Source organism: Durio zibethinus, chromosome 15, assembly GCF_047325235.1.
Source record: "Durio zibethinus cultivar Kanyao isolate XHJ-2024 chromosome 15, ASM4732523v1, whole genome shotgun sequence".
In the NCBI taxonomy this organism is placed as follows: domain Eukaryota; kingdom Viridiplantae; phylum Streptophyta; class Magnoliopsida; order Malvales; family Malvaceae; genus Durio; species Durio zibethinus.
The window spans coordinates 22,040,836-22,062,869 of NC_143176.1; the positions used below are offsets into that span (position 1 = coordinate 22,040,836).

The following is a 22,034-nucleotide window of genomic DNA, read 5'->3' on the forward strand; positions in this document are numbered from 1 at the left end:
GGTGAAGGATGCTTTTCCCCACATCCAACAGGAAAAGAAAAAGAAGACTCAGCTTTTTACTTTTGTGCTTTTATCATTAATGTTATCAATTACAATAGTGTACTGGATGACGCTAGTACTTTATTTCCTGTTACTTTTCAAGAAGTTGGCTTTTTTTTTTTTTTCTTTTAATTATGATTTAAAAAAAAATTTTAGTTTCTACAACCAGCTCATCCTCATAAATAAACATTTTCTTGAAATCTGACATCAATTGGAATAAGTTCCTTGATTTAAATAGTCAACTGTAAAAATTAACCCTAACTTTTTTTTGTTTTTTATAATAATTACATTTTAACATTTTCTTTTATATAAGAATAATACTCATTGCAGCTTCAGGCATATAGTTGCGAGACCATGAACTGCTAGCAAAACTCCAATTTTTTCTTTTTAAATTCATAATTTATTTGTTTAATTTTTTTCAAACTCGTAATAAAAAATAAGATCAAATTAATTTTCGGTTGACAACAAAACCCCAAATTAATAATGTAAGTTAAGCTTATATTATTATTTTTTGTTAGATAAATTTGATAAAGCTAAAGTAAAGAATGCATTTAAAAAAATTTTTATTCGAGAGAATGAGATTCGAACTCTGCCCGTCGAACATAAGCACCAAGTCTTTTTTTTTTTTTTTTTAATTCTTTTAAAAGTAAGAAACTACTAGGCTTTTTGTTGCTATAAAATCCAATTTGTCTTAAGAAGGCCCAGCCCAAGTATTTTATTACCAAACACAAACTTTCTCTAATTTTACCGATGGCAAAAATCCATCCCTGCCAAGCTCAAGAACGCAAATCTGAAAGCACCTGAACAAGGTCATGATCCAGATCACGCTCTAACCTCCGGAGCCATGACCATGCATAACAGAACACAAACGAAGTATTAAAAAACAAAAAAAAGAATCCTCGAAACTCCGAACTTCATTAACACACTAATGTATCTCCTGTTCCTACCACTGTCGTTTCATTCGTTCTACATGGTAGCTTAGCAAAATAATAACAGAAAAGAAACTTGATGGAGCTCAACACGATCATGCCACACACCATCTGACGCATGAAAAGCAACATGTGAGATTATTTTACTATTTGTATCCATCATGTAATGACAATAATTTGTCTGAGCTACATAAAATTTATTCAGAATCTATTTTCCAAAATTTCCACCTGCAACCTCAAAAAAATTCCAATTAGTCGATGATACATCAACCTTCTCTAGGTAACAACCAATATACTTCTTCCTCTACTAAACCACAGGAACTGATGAGCGTGAAGAATGATACATAATGCTGGTGGTAATTAATGCTGCCCCAGGGCTTCTTGTTCTTGGTAGACTGCGAGAAAGTAAACAAAATGTTTATGTAAGCCATGATGAATTAGATAGCATAGAGAAAAGTATTCACAATAACATGGTACTTGGTCTTACAAACATGTTAAACAGGAATAGAAAAAGTACTCAAGAGGCAGCCAGGTTTCACAGTTAGGGGTCAAGACTCACTCAGACTGAAACCAGAATTACATATACCTGAGCATCCATATCGGCACTCAAAAGTTCCATATGCCGAATGCATTTTTTATCGTTAACCTTGTTAAGAGACAAGCAATTTAGGAACGATATCATTTCTTTCATGCAAGGTTTTGTGAGAGAGCCAAATTTCTTTGGGTTGATATAAAGTCCACCAGCTTTCTTGCCCATTCTTTATGATTTAACCTGCATTCACCGAACGGAGACAATACAATGTTACATCCACTTCCTTATAGTTCAATTCTACATCAGAAGAAACGGGTTAACAGGAAAGTTGCAAAAGAAGATATATGACAGCAAAAATTGACAATTCGTTAACAGCAGGAGAAGCATGCGAGCAATGATGCATATATACATAGATAACAGATTCACAAAGCTTCCGATACTAACAACAAATTCATATACATATACATATACATATAATTTGTCTCCGGAAAATGTGGTTAGTCTTGTTTCTTTCTCTTGTTTTGTATAGTAGCTGAAGATGAGGAGTGTTGATGGAATCACTGGGTTATTAGACTAGTATTATCCACTTTCCCGTAGCATGGCACAGTCAGAAATAATTACTCCATTAAATTAGTATTAAGAGCAAAGCAAAGGCAATTTTAATCTAGAACAAGGTGCAGACATGGTGAATCTTAAGAACAATTTGACTAAGGTATCAACTATATGACTCAAAGTGTATTCCTTTTTTACATGAAATTTTCTTTTATTTTTGCTTCTCAACATCTCTAAATCATTCTCCGGTTTACAAAACTGAATTTTCCTCAGGAATGCTTCTAAATAATCAATCAACCAATGCAAAAGCATTATTGCATAAATCAAAGAAGCAGCAAAAACAAAATACCCATCTAGCATCATATTACCCAATTCATTTGGAAAACCAAATTTTCAATTAAAGCAAAGATCAAAACAATCAGACAACTACCATCAAAATAATTTCTAGAAATGAACTTTGTTTTTGAAATAAAAGAAAGGGTTGGGCCACCTGTTGGAGTCCATCTACTAGCCCAATACAGGAACCACATAGGCCTGTAATGAGCCGATTATAATCTAATGAACCACCAATTTTTTTTTATATAGATTAAACTAATTTTATTTTAATTTAATTGGATTAAGACTTGGATTCGTATTAATTTGACATTAAGTTTTTATAATTTTATCCTTTGTCAAATATGAAATATGCATTATTATTGGAAAATACGAGAATTAGCAACTCATTCAAAGTGATTAGTTCGAGTTTAACTGATTGATTAACACAAAGCATACTTAAGATTTACTTGCATCCTTTAATACAATAAGAGATTTGGTCATCTTTTTAATTGTTTAGTGTTAATAAACATACATCAATAATGTCATTAAAAAACACTTATCTGAACAACTTTGGGTTGAGAAAAAACTTGGGAGAATCCAAGAAAAATCTGTTTTATGTAATTAGTTTCACTTCATGATCATGAAAACAATGAAAACCATGCAAATTAAAAGCAAGTATAAAAAGGAGAAAGTGAGGCTGTGAGGTTAACGAAAAGAAATTGATTTTTTTGGAGCTGTAGTCAATCAAGTTGGAAGTCAGTGTGGATGATGGAATGATGATGATTGTTAGGGGTATTTTTGGTCCAAAAGATATTTTGATAATTTATTTTATTATAGATTGTTAGCAAATAATTAAAAATATTTTAAATTTTTAAATCGATTTGATATATCAATTTAATTTGATATATTTAATATCATGTCAATTTTGTTACGTTATTATTATATCCTACAAATTTTTTATTTATTATATGTAAATAAAGACATTCGGATATTATCATAGTATTCACATTCTACTCGTATATTCATACTTTCTTTTCCTTCCAACTTTTTTTTTTAATAATTTGGAATTTGAATATCGAAATGGAAATATTAAAAACACCCCTTCCTTTCCCTTTAAATGCAGTGCACCAACAATGATGATACCTGTACAAATGTACAATTTGCATGCCCAATCCATCCTTCAATCAGCCAAAGAAGTTTGTTCAGAGTAAATCACGGATCACCGTTTATTCAATCTCAACCATGTTTCGACAGGCATTTATACTCATGATTGACTATGCCCAAACATCGCCTGTTGTAAAATGCCAGCACTTTTTCTTTTTGTAGGCAATCTACGAAGCTTGTAGCCCAACCTTTTCTCTCTAATTTTAAGCTAAACTACTTTCAACACTGGATAGGTAGGCTGGTCAAGATCAATCCTGAATTAATTATTCCTGTTCGGATCGAGCAAATAACAATGGAATAACAATTTTTTTTAGCCAGGTTCCACAATAAGCTGGTCCTACATTTTACAAATGTTAATCAACCTGAAAAGAAAAGTGGTGCTGATTTGCTGAAATGGGCAAATCCAGTATGCAAAAATCCTGAAGAACGAGAAAAGAAAAGTACAAAGGAGCATATTTCCCCAAAAAAAACCTGTCATCAACCTACAAGTCATTCAGGGTTTTAATGGAATGAAACCAACAAAAAATTGACCTGCAACTCTTGGACCACTTTTCCATGTCTGGGTCTCTCACATGAAACTCTCTGTTTGGTCTCAACCTAACGTTTGAATTCCTTAAATCTGTCCCCATTACCTGCCTCAACGCAAAGGTTCCTGTCTTTTCTTTATCCCTTTCAAAAATTCTGTACGTTGGAGCAGAAATTTGATCGCTTTTAGCAGAGATATCGTTTGTAAGGATTCAAATTTTGAAAAAAAAAAAAATGGAGACATGAAGGTGGGGGCAAACTTTCGGCCCAATCGCGTGATAACAATGAGATTTCTTGCTGTTTAGGTAAAAGCTCACAACTCGAACTGCCTATCAACTTTGGCACATTTTGTTGACATTAAACCTCCCCTGAAGGCAATATTAAATGACTACTTTTGAAACTCAACCCCCATATTTTTCTTCTTCCTTTCGGCTTGGAAGGCGGCCTTAACATATACATAAACTCAACTTAATTCGATTAAATCTTTGCAAGAACATAACTTAAGGACATGTTCTCTCCATTTTTGCTCAATTTAAGACTATAACTTTTTTTCTGGGAAACAAAATGCCGTGGAAGAAGTGATGAGAGGAAATATATGAAAATGAAAACATATTCTTGCTTTGACAACAATGGTGGGACAGCTTTAGTATTATCATTATCATGTGTGCTTTGCTAACTTTTGATTGACAAAAAGACAACAAAAGGCGGATTTTCTCCAACAATTGTAATCAGGCAGGGAAAAAGGAGGAAAAGTTTCTGCACAAATTTCAATTGTTTGAAATGGGAAAAAAAATGAATTAGCTGTACACCATTTCGACATTATTTGCTCGTGAACACGTCTTGACAATGCCTAGAAACTTTAATCATGCTCACTTCTTTCATTGCTAGCTGATGTATAATACACTTTGTACACCACAACTGGAAAAATAACTTAAATTTAAAGATTAAAAAAAAGGAAAAATGAGAACTGGGAGCACATGAAAGAATGCTGGTTTAAGTGAGGCTCAGGGGACATGGAGGATGGGCAGAAACCAAAATGCCCCCACTAGGTCCCCCACTTTGAACTAACCAACATCTTAAACATTAACATGTAGAATTTGTCAGTTTGCTTTAATTCTAGATGCCTTGCCTCGCCTAACAAAACGTTGCAGATTGGTCATGGCTATCTTACCAAAACGAGCCTACCATCCCCCAAAAAGATTCCCCCTCAAGAACCTCCCCCCCCTCCCCAAGAAAAAGAAAGAAAAAAGTTTTTTTTTTTTTTCTGGAAATGTTTTTAAATTAGTAGTACACAAGTAACCATCTAGAGAAATTAATTGGCAGATGAAAAGAATAAATTAAAATATAATAAAAAGAGAAACTCATCTAACAGGAATCTAATGGACATCGTCTTTCTTGTCTAGTGGTCTGAATGTTGTAGGAGAAGAAGCCAATGGCAGTACCTGAGAAGAACTTGAAGGGAACTGTGGTAAATATTGGAGAGGTTCTCTGTTCTTACCAACAATGAATTTAAGGAAAGACCCCTCTGTCTCTTGTGTTAAAATTGTTGTACTATTAACATCTTTAACACCAGAATCTTGAAGGGAACCACCATTTCTCTGTACCCTTTTCTCAGCTTCTAGCATCAATCTTCTCAAAAGTTTCTCTTCTGCATCCTTTAAGAACTTGAATTTTGGAGGAGGTGAAGATCGCAGCTTATTTAACTCAGCATCTGTCGATGATTCAAAGAGGGGATTGAATCCTTGGCGGTGAAAAGATTCTAAGGGGTTCAAAGGAGGTGACTTCAAGGGTGGAGAAGCCAAAGGACTAAGAAAAGGAGTGTCAACGGTTAGTATAAGATCACTCAAGCTCCTTGTTCTTGATCCTTTTCTGCTCTTATCACCTCTAGACCAGCCATCTTCTGACTCCAAATCTTCCTTTGTTTCCTCCTTGATTGTGAACAGAAATCTTGGTGGACCTGCCAGATTGTGTAGTCTCATGAGCTCTGATTCCACACCCTCTTCTCCAAAACCCTTTGGCAGCAAATCTTTGCTTGAGCCAACTTCCAGGTCTGGCTCAACACCATTGGTAACTTGGTCTTTAACAAAATTTTGGTTGTTCGTGGTGGAGGTGGCTACATGCAAAACATCAGATTTCTTCCGGCAGAAATGTTGAATAAGCTCCTTTGCGTAGCTGCTGTAATCATTCTCAACTTCTGAGCTAGCAATTCTCTTCTTCTTCCACCAAAGTAAATAGTAAAGCTCAGCAACAAGAGCCAATAGAAGACAACCAAAAACCAAACTTAAACTAAGGCCTAATCCACTGAAAGATGCCATCTTTGCTTGGAAATTCACATCTCCTGAATATATCTAATCTTGTTGTAGCAAATTTCACAAGATTCCTTTTCTCTCAGCTCTGTACCAAAGAAAAAAAAAGTTGTAAGAAAAAAGAAAAAAAAAAAAGACCTTTAAATCATGCCAGAACTTCCATGTGAGTTCCACAAACCAAACCAAAAGTCCATTTTCTAAAGGAAACAACAATGGAATATTGAAGTAGCTATAGAAAACAAAGAACACAAAAGACCCCAGATAACCTTCACTTTTGCTGCAAGTCACAAGCTAAGATTCGTTGTGGTAAAGCATTAGGGGGCATGTAATTTGCCTAGTACACACGCCAGGAGGAATCTGAGGAAATGCTGAGGAAATTTCACTAGAAATTAAAAAACAAAAACTTACCTTATAAGTCCAAAAACAGTGTAGATAGACTATATATAGCATGGAAACAAAAAACCTTAGCTTGGAATAAAAAATGAAAGGTATTTTCTGGAAGTTGAAAACTGAAACAGATGGAATTATTAAAACAAAGAGTGTTGAGAGAGAAAAGAAAGACAGAGAGGGAAAGAGACCAAACTATATGATTGCGGGTATATGGGCAAATCTTTGTACAATAAACAATAGTGATAAAAGCGTGCAAATGATAGAGTAATAATTCGTATACTCATATACAGATAATTTGTATATTTATATAATATTTTATATAAAAATTAATATATTATAAATCGGTATTTATAAATTATATAAACTTAAATTTATTAAATTCATATATAATTATTTTTAATTTTTTAAATTATATCAATTTCTTTTTTTTTTTAAAGATTTTTAATCATGTCACTTTCTCTTTAGATGGATAGTCTAGGAAATGACAATGGCTAGAGAGAGCAGCTCACATGGGCAGGTAAGGGTTTTGAAAAGAAAATTACAGAAAAAATGAAAATATTGCATCACCCCATGCGCTAGCCCCCACATAACCTTAACCAGGACAATGCAAAAGGATACACCCGTCAACCATGAAAATCCAGCTGTGGGTTTTGATGGAATATATGTGAACTAAGGTGATTATCATATTAGATTATTATGTGATCAACCTTTTGTTAAAAGCCTTATTAGCTTTATTTCCATGTTATTGGTCTTTTATGTCAACATTTCCTTTGTTTTGACACAAAAATTATCAAATACGTTTAATACTTTGAATTAAGATTTCATTTCAAGTCCAACTAATCAAACGTGTGAAACTTGACTTTCTTGGTCTTGACTTTCTTGGTTTAAGGTGAGAAATGGATTCAAATCCAATCATACTATAGCATGTGCCTGGTTAACCTCATAAAACTATACGATATTGTAATATGACCAACTATTGCAGAGGCACTTGTCAATTATCTTTTGGATCGATTGTCACTTAAAAGTTATGAGTTAAAAATTTATATGCGTAATATTTTTTTCAATCAGATAAATAATAAAGTAAAAAAATTTAAAAATAAATTAAGAATTTCAAAAGAAAAATTATTGTAGAGGCTTTTTGTTTGTGTCAAATTTCTAAGTAAAATCTTGAAATTATAAAAAGAGAAAAAGAGTAATTAAAGATAAAAACAGAAAATATACCCTTCGTTTACACTAAATAATTAAAAAAAGTATAAGAAAACAATATAATTAAATAATATCTAAATGATCTTATTTATAAATAAAATATGATTAATCCACAGGTGACGTAATACTATATATATTAGATCGATCTAAAAATAAAAAATATAAATATCTATTGATAATCTTTAACGAGAAAAATATTATTTTACCTTTTAAATCTAAAAATACTCCTAACACTCTCATTGTGTTGCTATAGCTTCCAAGTTCTAACTTTTGACTTTCACAATATTGAAAGCCGTAAAAAAAGGATTTCTGGTTTTATTTCACATTGAATCTCAACATTTCAGACTTTGAAAAAGAAACAACATTTAATTGCAGGAACCGACTATTAAATTGGATTGTGTATAAAATGTCCCACATATACGTGAGATTTTCTTTGAGCAATGAAAAAGTTAGGCACAAGTACTTTCAACTGTCCCACTGCATACTCAAATCTATCCAAAATAAAATTGTTTATAAAACAAACTGGTTAAGGAAAAATATAAAATCATAAAATCAAATCACCAAAACATATGATAGTGGCTTTCTACGTCGAGAAGTTTGGTTGTGTGTTATTTATATGAGATTTTATGTTAATTTAAATCAATCGATTTTAAATTAATGACGTATTTTATTTTTGAATAAAAAAATAAAATGTGTTTGCTTTGCAAATTGCAAGCAATGGGCCTAAGTAAATGGGGTCCATGCCTCTTATTGCATAAGCTTTTTACATATGTGTAATTTATATGAGATTTTCTGTTATTTTAAATTATTTGTTTTTTTAAAAAATTATAATAAAAAAATGCTGAATTTTGAAAATAAAGCTAGGAAGTAATAGAAAATAAAATGTGCCAGTTTCACATTTACGACATTTTGTCTAAAAAATGGTAAAGCTAGCTTTAATATCGTATGAAAAAAATTTCCTTTAATTTCTCGGTTTTTGCCTTTTTCCCATTTTCTATTGATGGGCACAGGACCCAGTTGAGGAAGGAATGAACCGGGCCGCGATTTTTGCCGAAGTGAAATCATAAAATGGCCCATGTGCGTGGCTCGGAGATTGTAGTGCAGAAGGGACCCATTTGGACATAGAAACTGAAGGATCAATGAGACCTAAAAAAGGTCTAATCATAACCGCTGATAATTTGGCTCGGCATCGAAGAATGCAAGACAAAAAAAAAAGGAAAAAATTAAAAATTAATTTAAAATTATAAGGTTTAATTCGATTTAAATCAATTTTTTATTTGATTTGAATTAAATTTATATATCAAATGTATATTATATTCTAATTGAATCGAATTATATGTTTTTATTAATTTTTATAAAATAAAAATAAATATTTATATATAAATTTATTTAAATATATTAAAAATATACTAAAATAATAATAAAATAAAAAATTTTAAATTTAAATTTAAAATTAAAAAATAAAAGTAACAAATTGAACCAAATCAATAAATTTTGATTCAAATTAATTTATATGAAAATTTAATTTAAATAAATATTAAATTTTAAAAATTTATAATTCTATATACTTAAAAAAAAAATCCAATTCAATTCAAACAATTATCACTCTTAAAAAGTGTTTTCACTGTTTTGGGGCAAATACAACAAAAGTGCAAGACTAACAATGCCCCCGGATTTGGTACATTGAAGTATGGCATATAAATATATATATATATATATATATATATATATATATATATACATATGCCAAGGCCTACTTCAAAAATGTCTTAAATTCTTCCATTGAAGTAACTTGTAAGAAATATTGAGTACTACCACATTCCCCTTGAACAAGGTAAAATGACAGATGGCGTTTACTTCTCAATTCCCGTTATTAATTTATTAGTTGGGAAGTTTGATAATATGGGTTGTTAATCTAAAGGGTAGATTCCCGAACAATTCATGCCATATATCACAAATCAAAATTTTGTCTTAGACAACAACAATACGTCATGTCACAGATCACAAACAATCTAAACACCCAAACATGGTTTCATTTACTTTCATTCAACCTCCATCCATATCCACGTTTGGTCGTATTTTACAACGCTTGCAGCCAAAATACACACCAGGTTAAACAAAGCTTGTGTCTTTTGCTGCCAAATTATACTGACAAAGAGATAAGAAGAAATTATATATATATATATATATATAGAGAGAGAGAGAGAGAGCAATATGCATTGAATTCCAAGCCATGAAAAAAAGGAGAGAATAGGGCGGAGGTGGTGGTGGTTGGTGGAGGTTGAGTTGCGCGAGTCGGCAGGCGGCAGCTAGCAGCGCATGAAAACAGAGCATGCAAAAACAGCTAGCAACGCTAGGCTCCACTGTACTCTTCATTTTAAGCACTCACCAATAAGGCTTCGTGGGTTATAATTACTAATTAATTAGCCTTCAAAGTTTTCAAACTTTAAAATGCATTATTTCTTTAATTACGTATTAATTGTCACTTAAATTTTATTAGCTGTTTCTTTATATGTATCTCCACCTCCTCCCTAAGTTTGAGAGAGCAATTAATTCCAAATGCCATTTTTTGGAAAATTTTAAATTTATTTATTTAATTCATACTTTTAAATTTTTTAAAATTTGATCGACATACAAAATATTTGAATTAATAATTGGCGATACTAGTTATCTTCTAATTTGTGTAGAATGGAATGTGTGATGTTGAAGATCCATGAACAATTGATAAATCAAGCCAATAGCTACTCCACCATGAAACATTTTTTGTTTGTTGCTTTGAGCAAAATCCAGAGCTGAGGAAAGCATTCATTGAAAACTATTCAGATCATTCAAATAACTACAAATCATTCCCATATACAAAATGCTTCAACTTTTTGTATTGATAAAGGTTTTTAAAAGGAAAAAGGCTCAACAATAGTTACAAAGCATGCATAACAAAGGCATACAGCAGGCAAAGCAAAGGCAGAGCACAGTCACCTAAACCTAGACCATTCAACTTCGTCTGCATGAACTCATCTGCTCAGCTCTTACTTCAATTCCCAAAGCCTAGCCCTTACCAACACCTTACAACCCAACGGGCTGAAATTTTCCTTTCTTTGACCTTTTTACCCTTTGTTTTTTCTTCGTGGGCGTATCCCGCGTTTTCCCTTCTTCTTATCATCAGTTATCTTTCATTTCCGTAAAGCAACAACTGGTTAAACTGTAACATTATAAACCAAAGCAATGATCTTGGGGCAATTTCGTCTTTAAAACTCGTCTTCGTTTTCTAACGAAGAAGACGAAAAAACAAAGCCAAGCCTCCCTTCAGACGCTAACCGCCATGTTTTTAGAGATTTTCAGCACAAAAAACAATACGCATGTTAATCTCTCTCCCATCGCTTCTTGTTTGACTCTTTCTTTTCTCTACACAAAAGAGTAAAAAAACCATGCAAATTCCATGCCTATTGCCAAACGATCTTTTTTCTCTCCATCTTTCAAGTCATTTTGTCTTGTTTCCTTCATCAAACTTAAAACCCTAGAAGAATACCAATTTATCTGTTTCTCTGTGTCTTTCCAGGACTTGTTCTCTTCTTTTCCAATAATCTTGATCCCCAGAATCAATCAAGCAATCGAAAAAAAAAAATAAAAAGAAAAGAAAGAATGGAAGGTGGTAATATGGACATGGCTGGTTCTGGTGGAACCACGGGGAATTCAAGGTGGAACCCAACAAAGGAGCAAATAAGCCTGCTTGAAAGTTTGTATAGGCAAGGGATGAGGACGCCAACCGCAGATCAGATACAGCAGATAACAAGTAGGCTTAAGGTTTATGGTACCATTGAAGGGAAAAACGTGTTTTACTGGTTTCAAAATCAAAAGGCAAGGCAAAGGCAGAAACAGAAGCAAGAGAATATGGCTTATTTCAATCGTTATCTTCATAGGACTCAGCCTGTTTATCCTCCTCCTCCTGGCCCTAATGGTTCTTTTCGAAATCCCTTTTTGGCATATTTTATTTGATTCATTCTTTAAAGTGTTACATTTTTTTAAAGATCTAAACAAACTTTTTGTTTCCCCTGCTTCGTTTGCGTTTCGTTATTTGTTTTTCTACATTATTTTATTCTAGGTATAGTTTCTTTCCAGGCTGTCTCTACATGCAGATGGGCTCGATATCTGTGTTACAGGCTAAATCTAAAGTGTCTATTTCTATCGCAATTTGTTAATTATACTATACTATTCTACTCCATAAAAACGGTTTCCTTTCCCTTCCCTCCTCATTCCAAACAGTAAAATTTTTGTTTATTCAAAGGATTTGACAAGTGGTAACCATACTTCTTATAATAGAGACAGATGGGCAAAACACAAGTGCTGGAAATGCCATCCAATTTTTCTCATTTTTACCCTGCCTTCTCTGTTTTATCCAGGCGTATTCATTTCCGCTGTTGTTGTACTATGAAACATCTAATGTTGGATTGCTTTTTCTGTTTGTAGTTGTTTGTGGTCCATATTTTCTACCACAACGTGATCTAGGGTTTTACCTTCAGTGCCCCAAGGTTCTTCTCCCTGGTGGAGTTAAGAGGAGAGAAAGGCTTGAGAAAACGGAGACGGTGAGGTTTTATGGTGGAGCTGCATATGATCTGGTTCACCAGGATTACAACAACACGATTCCAGATAATATTGAAAACTATGAAGGAGTCCTCAACAATGGCAGCTGCAACAATAGTAGTCAAGAGACCTTGACTCTTTTCCCCTTGCACCCAACTGGAGCTTCAGAAGGAAGGGCAACATTAATAATGTCTTCACTTGGTTCAACTACTTCTGCTGGAAATTCCACTACTACTCCCGCTAGCTCTCATAAGACTACCTCTGGTATCGACCAAGAAGGCTCTGGAGGTGAACAACAACACTTCTTTGATTTCTTCTCCTGCCATGGTTCTTGTGAAAGTGCTTTAAAAGAATCCATTTTTTAGGGTGGTATAAAATTCTGATGGCTTTTTGTTCATCTTATTCATTCGGTCTTATGCTCCTGGCCTCTTCATTTTCTTAGACTTGGATCATTGTTAAAAATTAAGCTTGATAAGAGTAAGTAATTGGTCGGTTTAGTTTGAAAAATTAATAATCGAATTAGTGGATTTTTATTTAATAAATAGTTGAATCAATCAAAAAATTTTAAGTAATAGATCATTTGATTTGGTTGATTTAGTTAAATAATTATATTTTTTATATTTTTTTTATTATGAATAATTATTTGATCATAAATTTATTTTAATAAAATTTAAATTTAAATATTATTAAAACTAAATCATTAAAAAATTTAATAATTTTAATAATATTTTATTTAAAAAATAAATAAAAATATTATTTTTTTTTATTTATTAAAAAATTAATTAATTCGATCGATTTAATCATTAATTTTAAAAATAAAATATTGATCAAATTAATTAATTTAATCAATTTAAAAAATTAATTATAACTAAAAAAAATAAAATGAATCAAATCAACTAAATCCACTTAATTTCAATCAATTTAATTGACTTGTACTCAATCCTACCCATCCCTGTCTGCTACATGAACATTTAAACCAACACAGTGCAATACTATTCACCTTGAAAGTCGGAAAAGGTCATTTGGTCGTATCTCCCAATAACCAAGCCACATTTGAGACTTGAGCCGGTCCATGGTGCTAACATTTCATTATATCTAAACCAATAATGTTAGCATGAAGTGACCGTTGCCACCATTAATTCAGACTATGTAGCTTACTATGAGGACTGGGTGGGGACCCGGTTAGTCAAATGGATAAGCTTCAAGATCCACAGTTCCACACCCAACATTGGCTAGGCTAGCCATTAAATGAATTGGGCTTCTAACTCCACCGAACCATCCCTATGTAAAGTGCTACCGCAACCGAGATCTGGCTCCTGCCTTCCTGAAAGGGCCACAACCCATGACCGAAACGAAATAAAAATTTTAGTTTTCTTCTCAACGGATCTTCCTTCCCTCACCGTTTCATTTTTATTTCCTTGAAAATGAAAAGCCGTGATAAGATTAAATTAGATTCGATTTAGTTTTTTAAATATTATATAATATTATAAAATTTTAAAATTCGATTTAAATTTAAATTAAATTTTTATATGATCCAAATTGAATTAAATTTTATTGATTAAATTTGATTTATTGATTTTTAAATTTTAAATTTTTATATATTATTTTAATATATTTAAATAAATTTTAATATAAAAATATTATTTTTATTTTATAAAAATTTATAATTATATAAAAATTAAAAATATATATAATTCAATTTTTTTTTCATTTTTTACTCATTTATTCAAAATTCAATCCAAACTTATTATGGACGTCTAATATCTAAATTTAATTTAAATCAAATAAAAAAAATCAATTCAAATTAAATTAAATATTATAATTTTAAATTAATTTTTTATTTTCTCAATTTTTTTCAACCCTAATCATTGTCGCTTTACGTAATGCAAATTAAACGGTATTTTAACGGTAGCCGTTATCTTTGTTTTCCTCTTCGATTCCTCTCTCTGGCCCTCGGCTCCTTGCTTGCCAGAGATGAAAATTGTCTAATAAGATCTCTCTTATGGGGATTCTAAGGCAAGATTCAAATGGTAAATCCATCACTTTGTCTTCTTTTTATCTACCGGCTTTTCTTTGTTTTTCCTGCTTCAGATTAAAACTGCTATTTTTTATTCTTCATAGGATTCTCTCTAGGTAAGGCAATAAAAAAGTGAAAATTTTTTTTATGATATTTGTCAATGAAATTTCATTACTTTCTAATTCAGAAGTGAAATATGGTTGGGTTTCTTTCATTTGGTAATATTATTAGCTTTGGGTTTGATTTGGTTACAGTGTAAGCTGTTGTTTTGGACTAAAACAAGAAAACTCTTTTATTGGATAAGGGAAGCAAAAAGTGATTTTTTTACGATATTCATCAATGAGTTGAAGTGAAGGATTATTTTGTTGGCTTAATGAGCTTGCGTTGATTTCCTGAGATTGAAAGTTGTTGTTTGGATTAAAAGGGAATACTCTTATAGTGGAGAAGGTCTTAGAAAAAATGGGAGAAGATTTGCTCACAAACTTGTCTATTGAAAATCACCACCCATCAACAGTTTTATCTATGGATTCAATTTCAGTCTCTCATGAGGAATTGGATAGAGAGATGACCCGGCCAATTGCACTTTCTAGACCACCTGATATTAATCTTATTCCTCTATCTGCTGAACCTAGTCCTCCACAGTCATGGAATTCTGATCCATTAGATATGTTAGATGTTGGTATTGGAACCCAAATTAATGAAGCTGATACTTTGGTTACTGTGTCCAAAAGCGGGCGTAAATGTGCCAAGAGATTGGATAGTTTTTGGGGTGCTTGTTTTTTCTTTAGTTATTATTTTAGGCCTGTGTTTAATGAGAAATCGAAAGTCAAGGTGACAATGGATGGAAGTGGAGTTTCAGGGTTTGATAAGTCGGATCTTGAGCGAGAGGTGTTTTTGGTTCAGCATGATAGGGAGAATATGTATATGTGGGTTTTTAAGGAGAGACCTGAGAATGCATTGGGTAAGATGCAGTTGAGGAGTTACATGAACGGGCATTAACAACAAGGGGAGCGGCCTTTTCCATTTAGTGCTGATAAGGGGTTCGTTCGATCACATAGAATGCAGCGAAAGCATTATAGGGGTCTTTCTAATCCCCAGTGTGTGCATGGAACCGAGATTGTTCCATCACCCAATCTCAAGGGTCTTAATGAACAAGAGCAAAACAGGTGGATGGAACTCACTGGAAGGGACCTAAATTTCTCAGTCCCACCTGAAGCAAGTAAATTTTGTACCTGGAGGAACCTTACTAACACAGAATTTGAGCTTGATAAACCCCTTCCTCCTTTGAAAACTAATCCACAGCCTCATCCAAAGAAGCTGCTTATTGAATCTGGTTTAAATTTGTCAACTCGGCATTATGGATCTTTCCCTCGTCAGCAACAAAAGGAAGAAGGATTTGTTTCTAAATAGCAATGATGAAGACTGTTGTTTGCTCATTAATCAGCATAATGATAGGGTCAGTGATACAGAGATGAACCCCAATTGAACCATCTTGGTTGAATGAGTTTAGTGGAGTAATGAGAAATATTTATGGGCCGGTTACTGCTGCAAAAACTATTTATGAGGATGAACAAGGATATCTAATTATCGTCAGCTTGCCTTTTGCTGATCTTAAAAGGGTAAAAGTTACTTGTTGGAATAATCTGAGGCATGGTGTTGTAAAGATATCATCGATAAGCACCGCTTCCATGCCTTTTATTAAGAGAAACGATAGAACATTCAAGCTTGCAGATCCATGTCCTGAGCATTGTCCGCATGGAGAGTCTATAAGGGAAATACCTTTACCAACAAGGATCCCTGATGATGTTAAGCTAGAAGCATATGGTGATGAAACAGGAACTGTTCTTGAAATCATAGTGCCAAATTACCGAATGGGTTCAGCAGAACACGAGGCTCGCATCTGCCTTGGTCCTCACCTTGGACCAAGTAAGCTATTGTTGTCATGACTTTTAATTGAGGGTTTCACTGGAGAAATACACAGATAGGTGTTGTGGTCAATTTTCCATTATTTTTGTATCACTGATCTTAAGGAAAATATTTTAATGAAATAAATTTATAACTTTTGTTATCTAGCGTCAAAAAGCAAGGATCTGGGACAACTTTCAAGCTCTTATCATACGTGGACGGTGCATAGTAATCGGTAAGTTGCATATTTCTTTAAGACATTGGGCATAATATTGTATCTGGAAGGGGCTTTAGATTCTTTTTAATTTTTTTTATAATATTTTTATTTTGCCTGCACATATTCTCCTTGCACTACATTTCTTTTTCCCTCCACGTGCACAGCGGACCCTCGAGTCTCAAGATTCTGTCTGGCTATCTAAAAAATATGCAGAAAGAAAATAAAACAAATTGCTTTGCTTTAACCAATAAGAAAATGCAGTGAAAATGAAAACCAAAGAGCAGCAATAAACAATCAAGCTGGAACAGGTCGCTTACATATATAGTTTTTTTAACAACGGTGACTAGTCCGCCACGGGGAAGAGAACTATTCTATTACACACAAAAACTACTTTAAAGGAAAGGTAAAAGGTAAAACAACAAATCCATCACTCATAACACGAGACCTCTAAAAGCCATCTCCAGCTTAATCCACTTCCTCGATCTTGGGCCCAGCACCGCTGCCACTGCCGGTAGAGGGACCATCTTCATCCATAGCTCCAGCACCCATACCACCACCAGCTCCCTGGTACATCTTGGCAATGATCGGGTTGCAAATGCTTTCTAGCTCCTTCCTCTTGTCCTCAAATTCATCTGCTTCAGCCAGCTGGTTTGCGTCAAGCCATTGGATAGCTTGCTCAATTGCATCCTCGATCTTCTTCTTATCAGCAGCTGGAAGCTTGGAGCTGATCTTCTCATCCTTGATTGTGTTCCTCATGTTATAAGCATAATTTTCAAGAGAATTCTTGGCCTCAACTTTCTTCTTGTGTTCCTCATCCTCTGACTTGTACTTCTCCGCTTCTTCCACCATCTTCTCAATCTCTTCTTTGGATAGCCTACCCTTGTCATTAGTAATGGTAATCTTGTTCTTCTGTCCAGTGGTCTTATCCTCAGCGGAGACATTCAAAATACCATTGGCATCAATGTCAAAGCAGACATTGATCTGAGGAACACCACGAGGAGCTGGAGGAATACCAGACAGTTCAAATTTCCCAAGCAGATTGTTATCTCTGGTTCTTGTTCTCTCACCCTCGTAAACTTGTATCAAAACCCCAGGTTGGTTATCCGAGTAAGTTGAGAAAACTTGTTCCTTTTTGGTTGGGATGGTGGTATTCCTTGGTATCAACACGGTCATGACCCCACCAGCAGTTTCCAACCCATTGGAAAGTGGGGTGACATCCAAAAGCAGCAAATCTTGAACCTTGTCATTACCCTCACCACTCAAAATTGCAGCTTGAACAGCAGCACCATAGGCAACAGCTTCATCAGGGTTAATGCTCTTGCAAAGCTCTTTCCCATTGAAAAAGTCTTGCAACAATTGTTGAACTTTTGGAATCCTAGTAGACCCACCAACAAGAACCACATCATGAACACTGCTTTTGTCCATCTTAGCATCCCTCAAACATTTCTCCACTGGCTCCATACACTTCCTAAACAGATCCATATTCAACTCCTCGAATCTTGCTCGGGTAATTGTTGTGTAAAAATCAATCCCCTCATACAAAGAATCAATCTCAATTGTAGTTTGAGCAGTTGAAGACAATGTCCTCTTAGCTCTCTCACAAGCTGTTCTCAACCTTCTCAAAGCCCTTGGGTTCCCACTAATGTCCTTTTTGTTCTTCCTCTTAAACTCCTGCACAAAATGATTCACCATTCTATTATCAAAATCTTCACCTCCCAAGTGGGTATCCCCAGCTGTTGCCTTCACTTCGAAAATCCCTTCTTCGATCGTCAACAGCGAGACATCAAAAGTACCCCCACCAAGGTCGAAAATTAGCACATTCTTTTCCCCAGCAGTTCCCGCCTTTTTATCAAGCCCGTACGCAATCGCTGCAGCCGTTGGCTCATTGATTATACGCATAACATTGAGACCAGAAATTACACCAGCGTCTTTCGTTGCTTGACGCTGGGAGTCATTAAAGTAAGCGGGAACCGTGACAACCGCATTCTTTATGGTGGAACCGAGATATGCCTCGGCAATTTCTTTCATCTTTGTGAGAACCATGGAGGAGATTTCTTCAGCGGCAAATTGCTTCTCCTCCCCTTTATAGGTAACGACGATCATAGGCTTGTCTCCAGGCCCAGGAACCACCTTGAATGGCCATAATTTAATGTCGCTTTGGACCGTAGGGTCGCTGAATCTTCTACCAATCAAACGCTTAGCATCTGGGGAAAAAAATAGCAACACCAATAAAATGTAAGCAAAAAATTCCCGCCTAATCATAGGTTAATAGAATAATTGAAACCCTAAAATTTAACAAATCGACAATTCAACAGTAATTAGCAATCGAACAAGTAAAATACAACCAGAAAATCCCAGCCATATTCTCGTTATTAACCAAATTTAAAATTAAAAAATTTTAGATTTCCCTCTAAAATTGAACCAAAAATGGACAAAACGAGTGAATAGAGACTTTCCCTTAAAACTAAATATGTAGTAAACGAGTAAAATTAAACGATATTTAAAGAGAAAAATTAAAGTCCCTAGAGAGCCGAGGCGTGAGGACTTACCGAAAACAGTGTTGATAGGATTCATGGCGACCTGATTCTTAGCCGCATCGCCAATCAAACGCTCGGTGTCGGTAAAAGCCACGTAAGACGGCGTCGTTCTGTTCCCCTGATCATTAGCTATTATCTCCACACGATCATGTTGCCAAACACCAACGCATGAATAAGTCGTGCCGAGATCGATCCCAATCGCCGGACCTTCGCCTTTGCCAGCCATAGCAACTCAAAACAAAGTACAAATTTTCTGCAGAAGAAGCTTAAAAACTTGAACAATTTGATAGAGAAATTTTACAGAGATTCAACTCTGATAGTCGATTTGACGATAAGAATAAAGCAGAAAACAGTGGTGATTTATAAAGAAAGTTTGATTTCTGGAAAGTTCTGATCGTGTATTTCAGCCGTTGGATCAATAATTCTAGAAGGTTAAAGATGTTTTTTTATTTCTCCCACTCCTTTTTTGGAAGTGTGAAGCTTGTCTGGGGAGTTCGAGAGCCTTCGATTTGGAAATCGAAAAGTAACATGTGGCGGACACCCGCCTAAGACATCTTAGCCGTTTAAAAAGAAACGTGTGAAACTCTTTGGTAGTTAGGGCGGTAGGACTTTTCTGATTGGCTACCCTTATTTCTTATGCTGATTACGATTGGATTGGCTAATCCTAGTGCATAGACTGTACTTACCGTTTTACACGTACAGATGATAATGAGCTTGGTCAAGTCAAACAGTAATTTTCTAATTTTATATTTTGACGTTAACTTTTGTGATACTAGTTTTTTAAATCCGTACATACGAGATTTTTATTAAATTTTTCATAATTTTAAATTTATTTTTTAATTATTTATTTAATATATAATCATAGATTTATAAATATTAAATTACAATTAAATGATAAGTTATATATAATACATTATAAATAATATTATTCATCTAAGATAAGTTTAAATTTTTGTAAATTTTTAAGAATTATAAAAAAAAAATTTTATTAAAAAATATTTTTTTCATTTATTTGTTAAATATTAAAAATTTTGCTACCACTTTTTTTTGTTTGATAAAAAATCAAGAATTAATATTTAAATAATTAAGATTAATAATTATTTTTATCATAATATTGATTGGGTGCTGTATATATATATATTTGATTAAATAACAAATTATAATTATTAATTTTGTTATAATCATTTACTTTTTATTAGTTTTTACTTTTGATATACTTAAGGTAATTATTACACAAATATATTGAGCTAACAATTATTTTTATATATGTTAAAAAAATAAAGTAATTTTTTAGATAAAAAGGGAAACAATGATTCTTTATGTTTTGCTTAAAAACTTTTTTTTGAATTTTTTTTTTATTTTTAATCATTTTTAACATAATTGATAGTATTTTTTGTGAGTTAGATACGATGGTGATCATCATTCTTTTCATATCATCAATTGTAGACAAATAAATTCAATAATAAAATGTACAGTAAAAAGAAAATAGAAAATATAAATTTACATATTTATTTGTCAAAATTAAATATATACAATAATAAAAGCAAATATATTAATAAATTAACAAAAAATAAAAACATTGAATAAATGAATAAAACGAAAAAATATATAATACAAAAAGTTAATTATAATCAATCTAAGCAAAATTAAAAAAAGTTATAGATTAAAGATAATCAAATAAATTAACCAAATATATAATATAAAAATATTTGAATTATAGCATAAATAAAACATTATATTTAATTTTTAAAGTAAAAATATATTTATATCTAACTTTTTTATCAATATTCAAATGTCTCATATTTTCATATAAAAATATAAACTTTTATTACTTAAAAAATACATGATTTATAGTCAATAATTCATTAACTTATCTAAAAGTGTTAAATTTTAATAATGTATTAAATAATTTTCAAAATTTGATATATTTTGATTTGTATTTAAATAATTATCTAAAAATATTAAATTTAAATAATTATCCAAAATATTTAATTTAAATAATTTGTTAAAAAATTTTATTTGATAAATAAAATAATATAAATGTTATCCTATGTGTCATTAAAAGAGATCATCCACCTAGACATTTACATAAGTAATTTTGATCATGTAATCTTGTATGTTGTAATAATATATATATATATATATATATTATATTATATTAGATAGGTGTTTATTGGTTAGTTACTTAAATTTGAATTAATTTATTTAAAATTTAATTAATTAAATTAAATTAAATTATTGCTATTAATTAAATTAAATTTATTGATTTTAAAAATTAATCAATAAAATTTAATTTAATTTATTCAATTAATTTTTTCATTAATTAAATAATAAGTATATTTAAATTAAATTATATTTAAAATTCTTAAATTTTTATTTTTTAAATAAATTAAATAAAATTTTATAATAAAATATTTAAATACTAAAATATTATATTAAAAATTTTAATAAATTAAAGAATAAAATTATCTATATCATATATTTTTTATTTTTTATTTAAGTTTTATTATATTTTAACTAAAATTTGATTAATTCAATTTTTGAATTCAATTAATAAAAAATTTAAAAAAATTTAAAATTTATTTTATTAATTAATTTAGTGATCGATTTATTAATCAAATTAAATCATTTGAATTAATTCATTTAATTAAAATCGAATTTTAAATATTCATTTTAGAGTCCAACTTAGCTCGAGATTTATGCTTAGTAAATAGGCTGAAATTCGGCTCCAACATTTTTTTTAGTGGTCAATCATGTTTTTTTTTTTTACCTAGTGGTCAACCATTTATTTGGTGTTTTAAGAACATTATTTTTACACCAAA

At 32.2% G+C, this 22,034-nt stretch overlaps 4 protein-coding genes and 1 pseudogene across 5 annotated transcripts; 2 read left to right on the plus strand and 3 right to left on the minus strand.

Moving 5' to 3' along the window:
• Window positions 1-1,080: 1,080 nt before the first annotated feature.
• LOC149514777 (uncharacterized) lies at window positions 1,081-1,961 on the minus strand. The gene has a single exon (XM_089744317.1). It carries the CDS (start codon window positions 1,723-1,725, stop codon window positions 1,528-1,530), a length of 198 nt encoding a protein of 65 aa, XP_089600443.1. The 5' UTR covers window positions 1,726-1,961; the 3' UTR covers window positions 1,081-1,527.
• Window positions 1,962-4,902: 2,941 nt separating this feature from the next.
• On the minus strand, window positions 4,903-6,946 carry LOC111302164 (uncharacterized). Of its 2 annotated transcripts, none has more exons than XM_022898102.2 (2): window positions 6,629-6,792; window positions 4,903-6,450 (listed from the first exon to the last, which is right to left on the minus strand). In XM_022898102.2, the coding sequence occupies exon 2, from the start codon at window positions 6,369-6,371 to the stop codon at window positions 5,433-5,435; it is 939 nt and encodes a 312-aa protein (XP_022753837.2). In that variant the 5' UTR covers window positions 6,372-6,450; window positions 6,629-6,792; the 3' UTR covers window positions 4,903-5,432. The 2 variants fall into 2 exon arrangements, with proteins under 2 accessions (XP_022753837.2, XP_022753838.2); XM_022898103.2 differs by having other exon boundaries at window positions 5,299-6,450; window positions 6,771-6,946.
• Window positions 6,947-10,573: 3,627 nt separating this feature from the next.
• LOC111301398 (WUSCHEL-related homeobox 2-like) lies at window positions 10,574-13,054 on the plus strand. Its single transcript, XM_022897013.2, has 2 exons — window positions 10,574-11,913; window positions 12,423-13,054. Exons 1-2 carry the CDS (start codon window positions 11,598-11,600, stop codon window positions 12,899-12,901), a joined length of 795 nt encoding a protein of 264 aa, XP_022752748.2. The 5' UTR covers window positions 10,574-11,597; the 3' UTR covers window positions 12,902-13,054.
• Window positions 13,055-14,404: 1,350 nt separating this feature from the next.
• Window positions 14,405-16,621, plus strand: LOC111301397 (uncharacterized; annotated as a pseudogene).
• A 341-nt stretch (window positions 16,622-16,962) lies between these two features.
• On the minus strand, window positions 16,963-19,545 carry LOC111301396 (heat shock cognate 70 kDa protein-like). The gene is made up of 2 exons (XM_022897012.2): window positions 19,225-19,545; window positions 16,963-18,879 (listed from the first exon to the last, which is right to left on the minus strand). Exons 1-2 carry the CDS (start codon window positions 19,436-19,438, stop codon window positions 17,141-17,143), a joined length of 1,953 nt encoding a protein of 650 aa, XP_022752747.2. The 5' UTR covers window positions 19,439-19,545; the 3' UTR covers window positions 16,963-17,140.
• Window positions 19,546-22,034: the final 2,489 nt, after the last annotated feature.

What these genes read in the sequence shown, in the direction of transcription:
- LOC111301398 (XM_022897013.2), top strand. Translation starts at nt 11,598, where the DNA reads ATGGAAGGTGGTAATATGGACATGGCTGGTTCTGGTGGAACCACGGGG. An exon ending in TCCTCCTCCTGGCCCTAATG is followed by an intron (nt 11,914 to 12,422) that starts GTTCTTTTCGAA and finishes TTCTGTTTGTAG; the next exon opens with TTGTTTGTGGTCCATATTTT.
- LOC149514777 (XM_089744317.1), bottom strand. Translation starts at nt 1,725, where the DNA reads ATGGGCAAGAAAGCTGGTGGACTTTATATCAACCCAAAGAAATTTGGC.
- LOC111302164 (XM_022898102.2), bottom strand. Translation starts at nt 6,371, where the DNA reads ATGGCATCTTTCAGTGGATTAGGCCTTAGTTTAAGTTTGGTTTTTGGT.
- LOC111301396 (XM_022897012.2), bottom strand. Translation starts at nt 19,438, where the DNA reads ATGGCTGGCAAAGGCGAAGGTCCGGCGATTGGGATCGATCTCGGCACG. An exon ending in TCCTATCAACACTGTTTTCG is followed by an intron (nt 18,880 to 19,224) that starts GTAAGTCCTCAC and finishes TTTTTTCCCCAG; the next exon opens with ATGCTAAGCGTTTGATTGGT.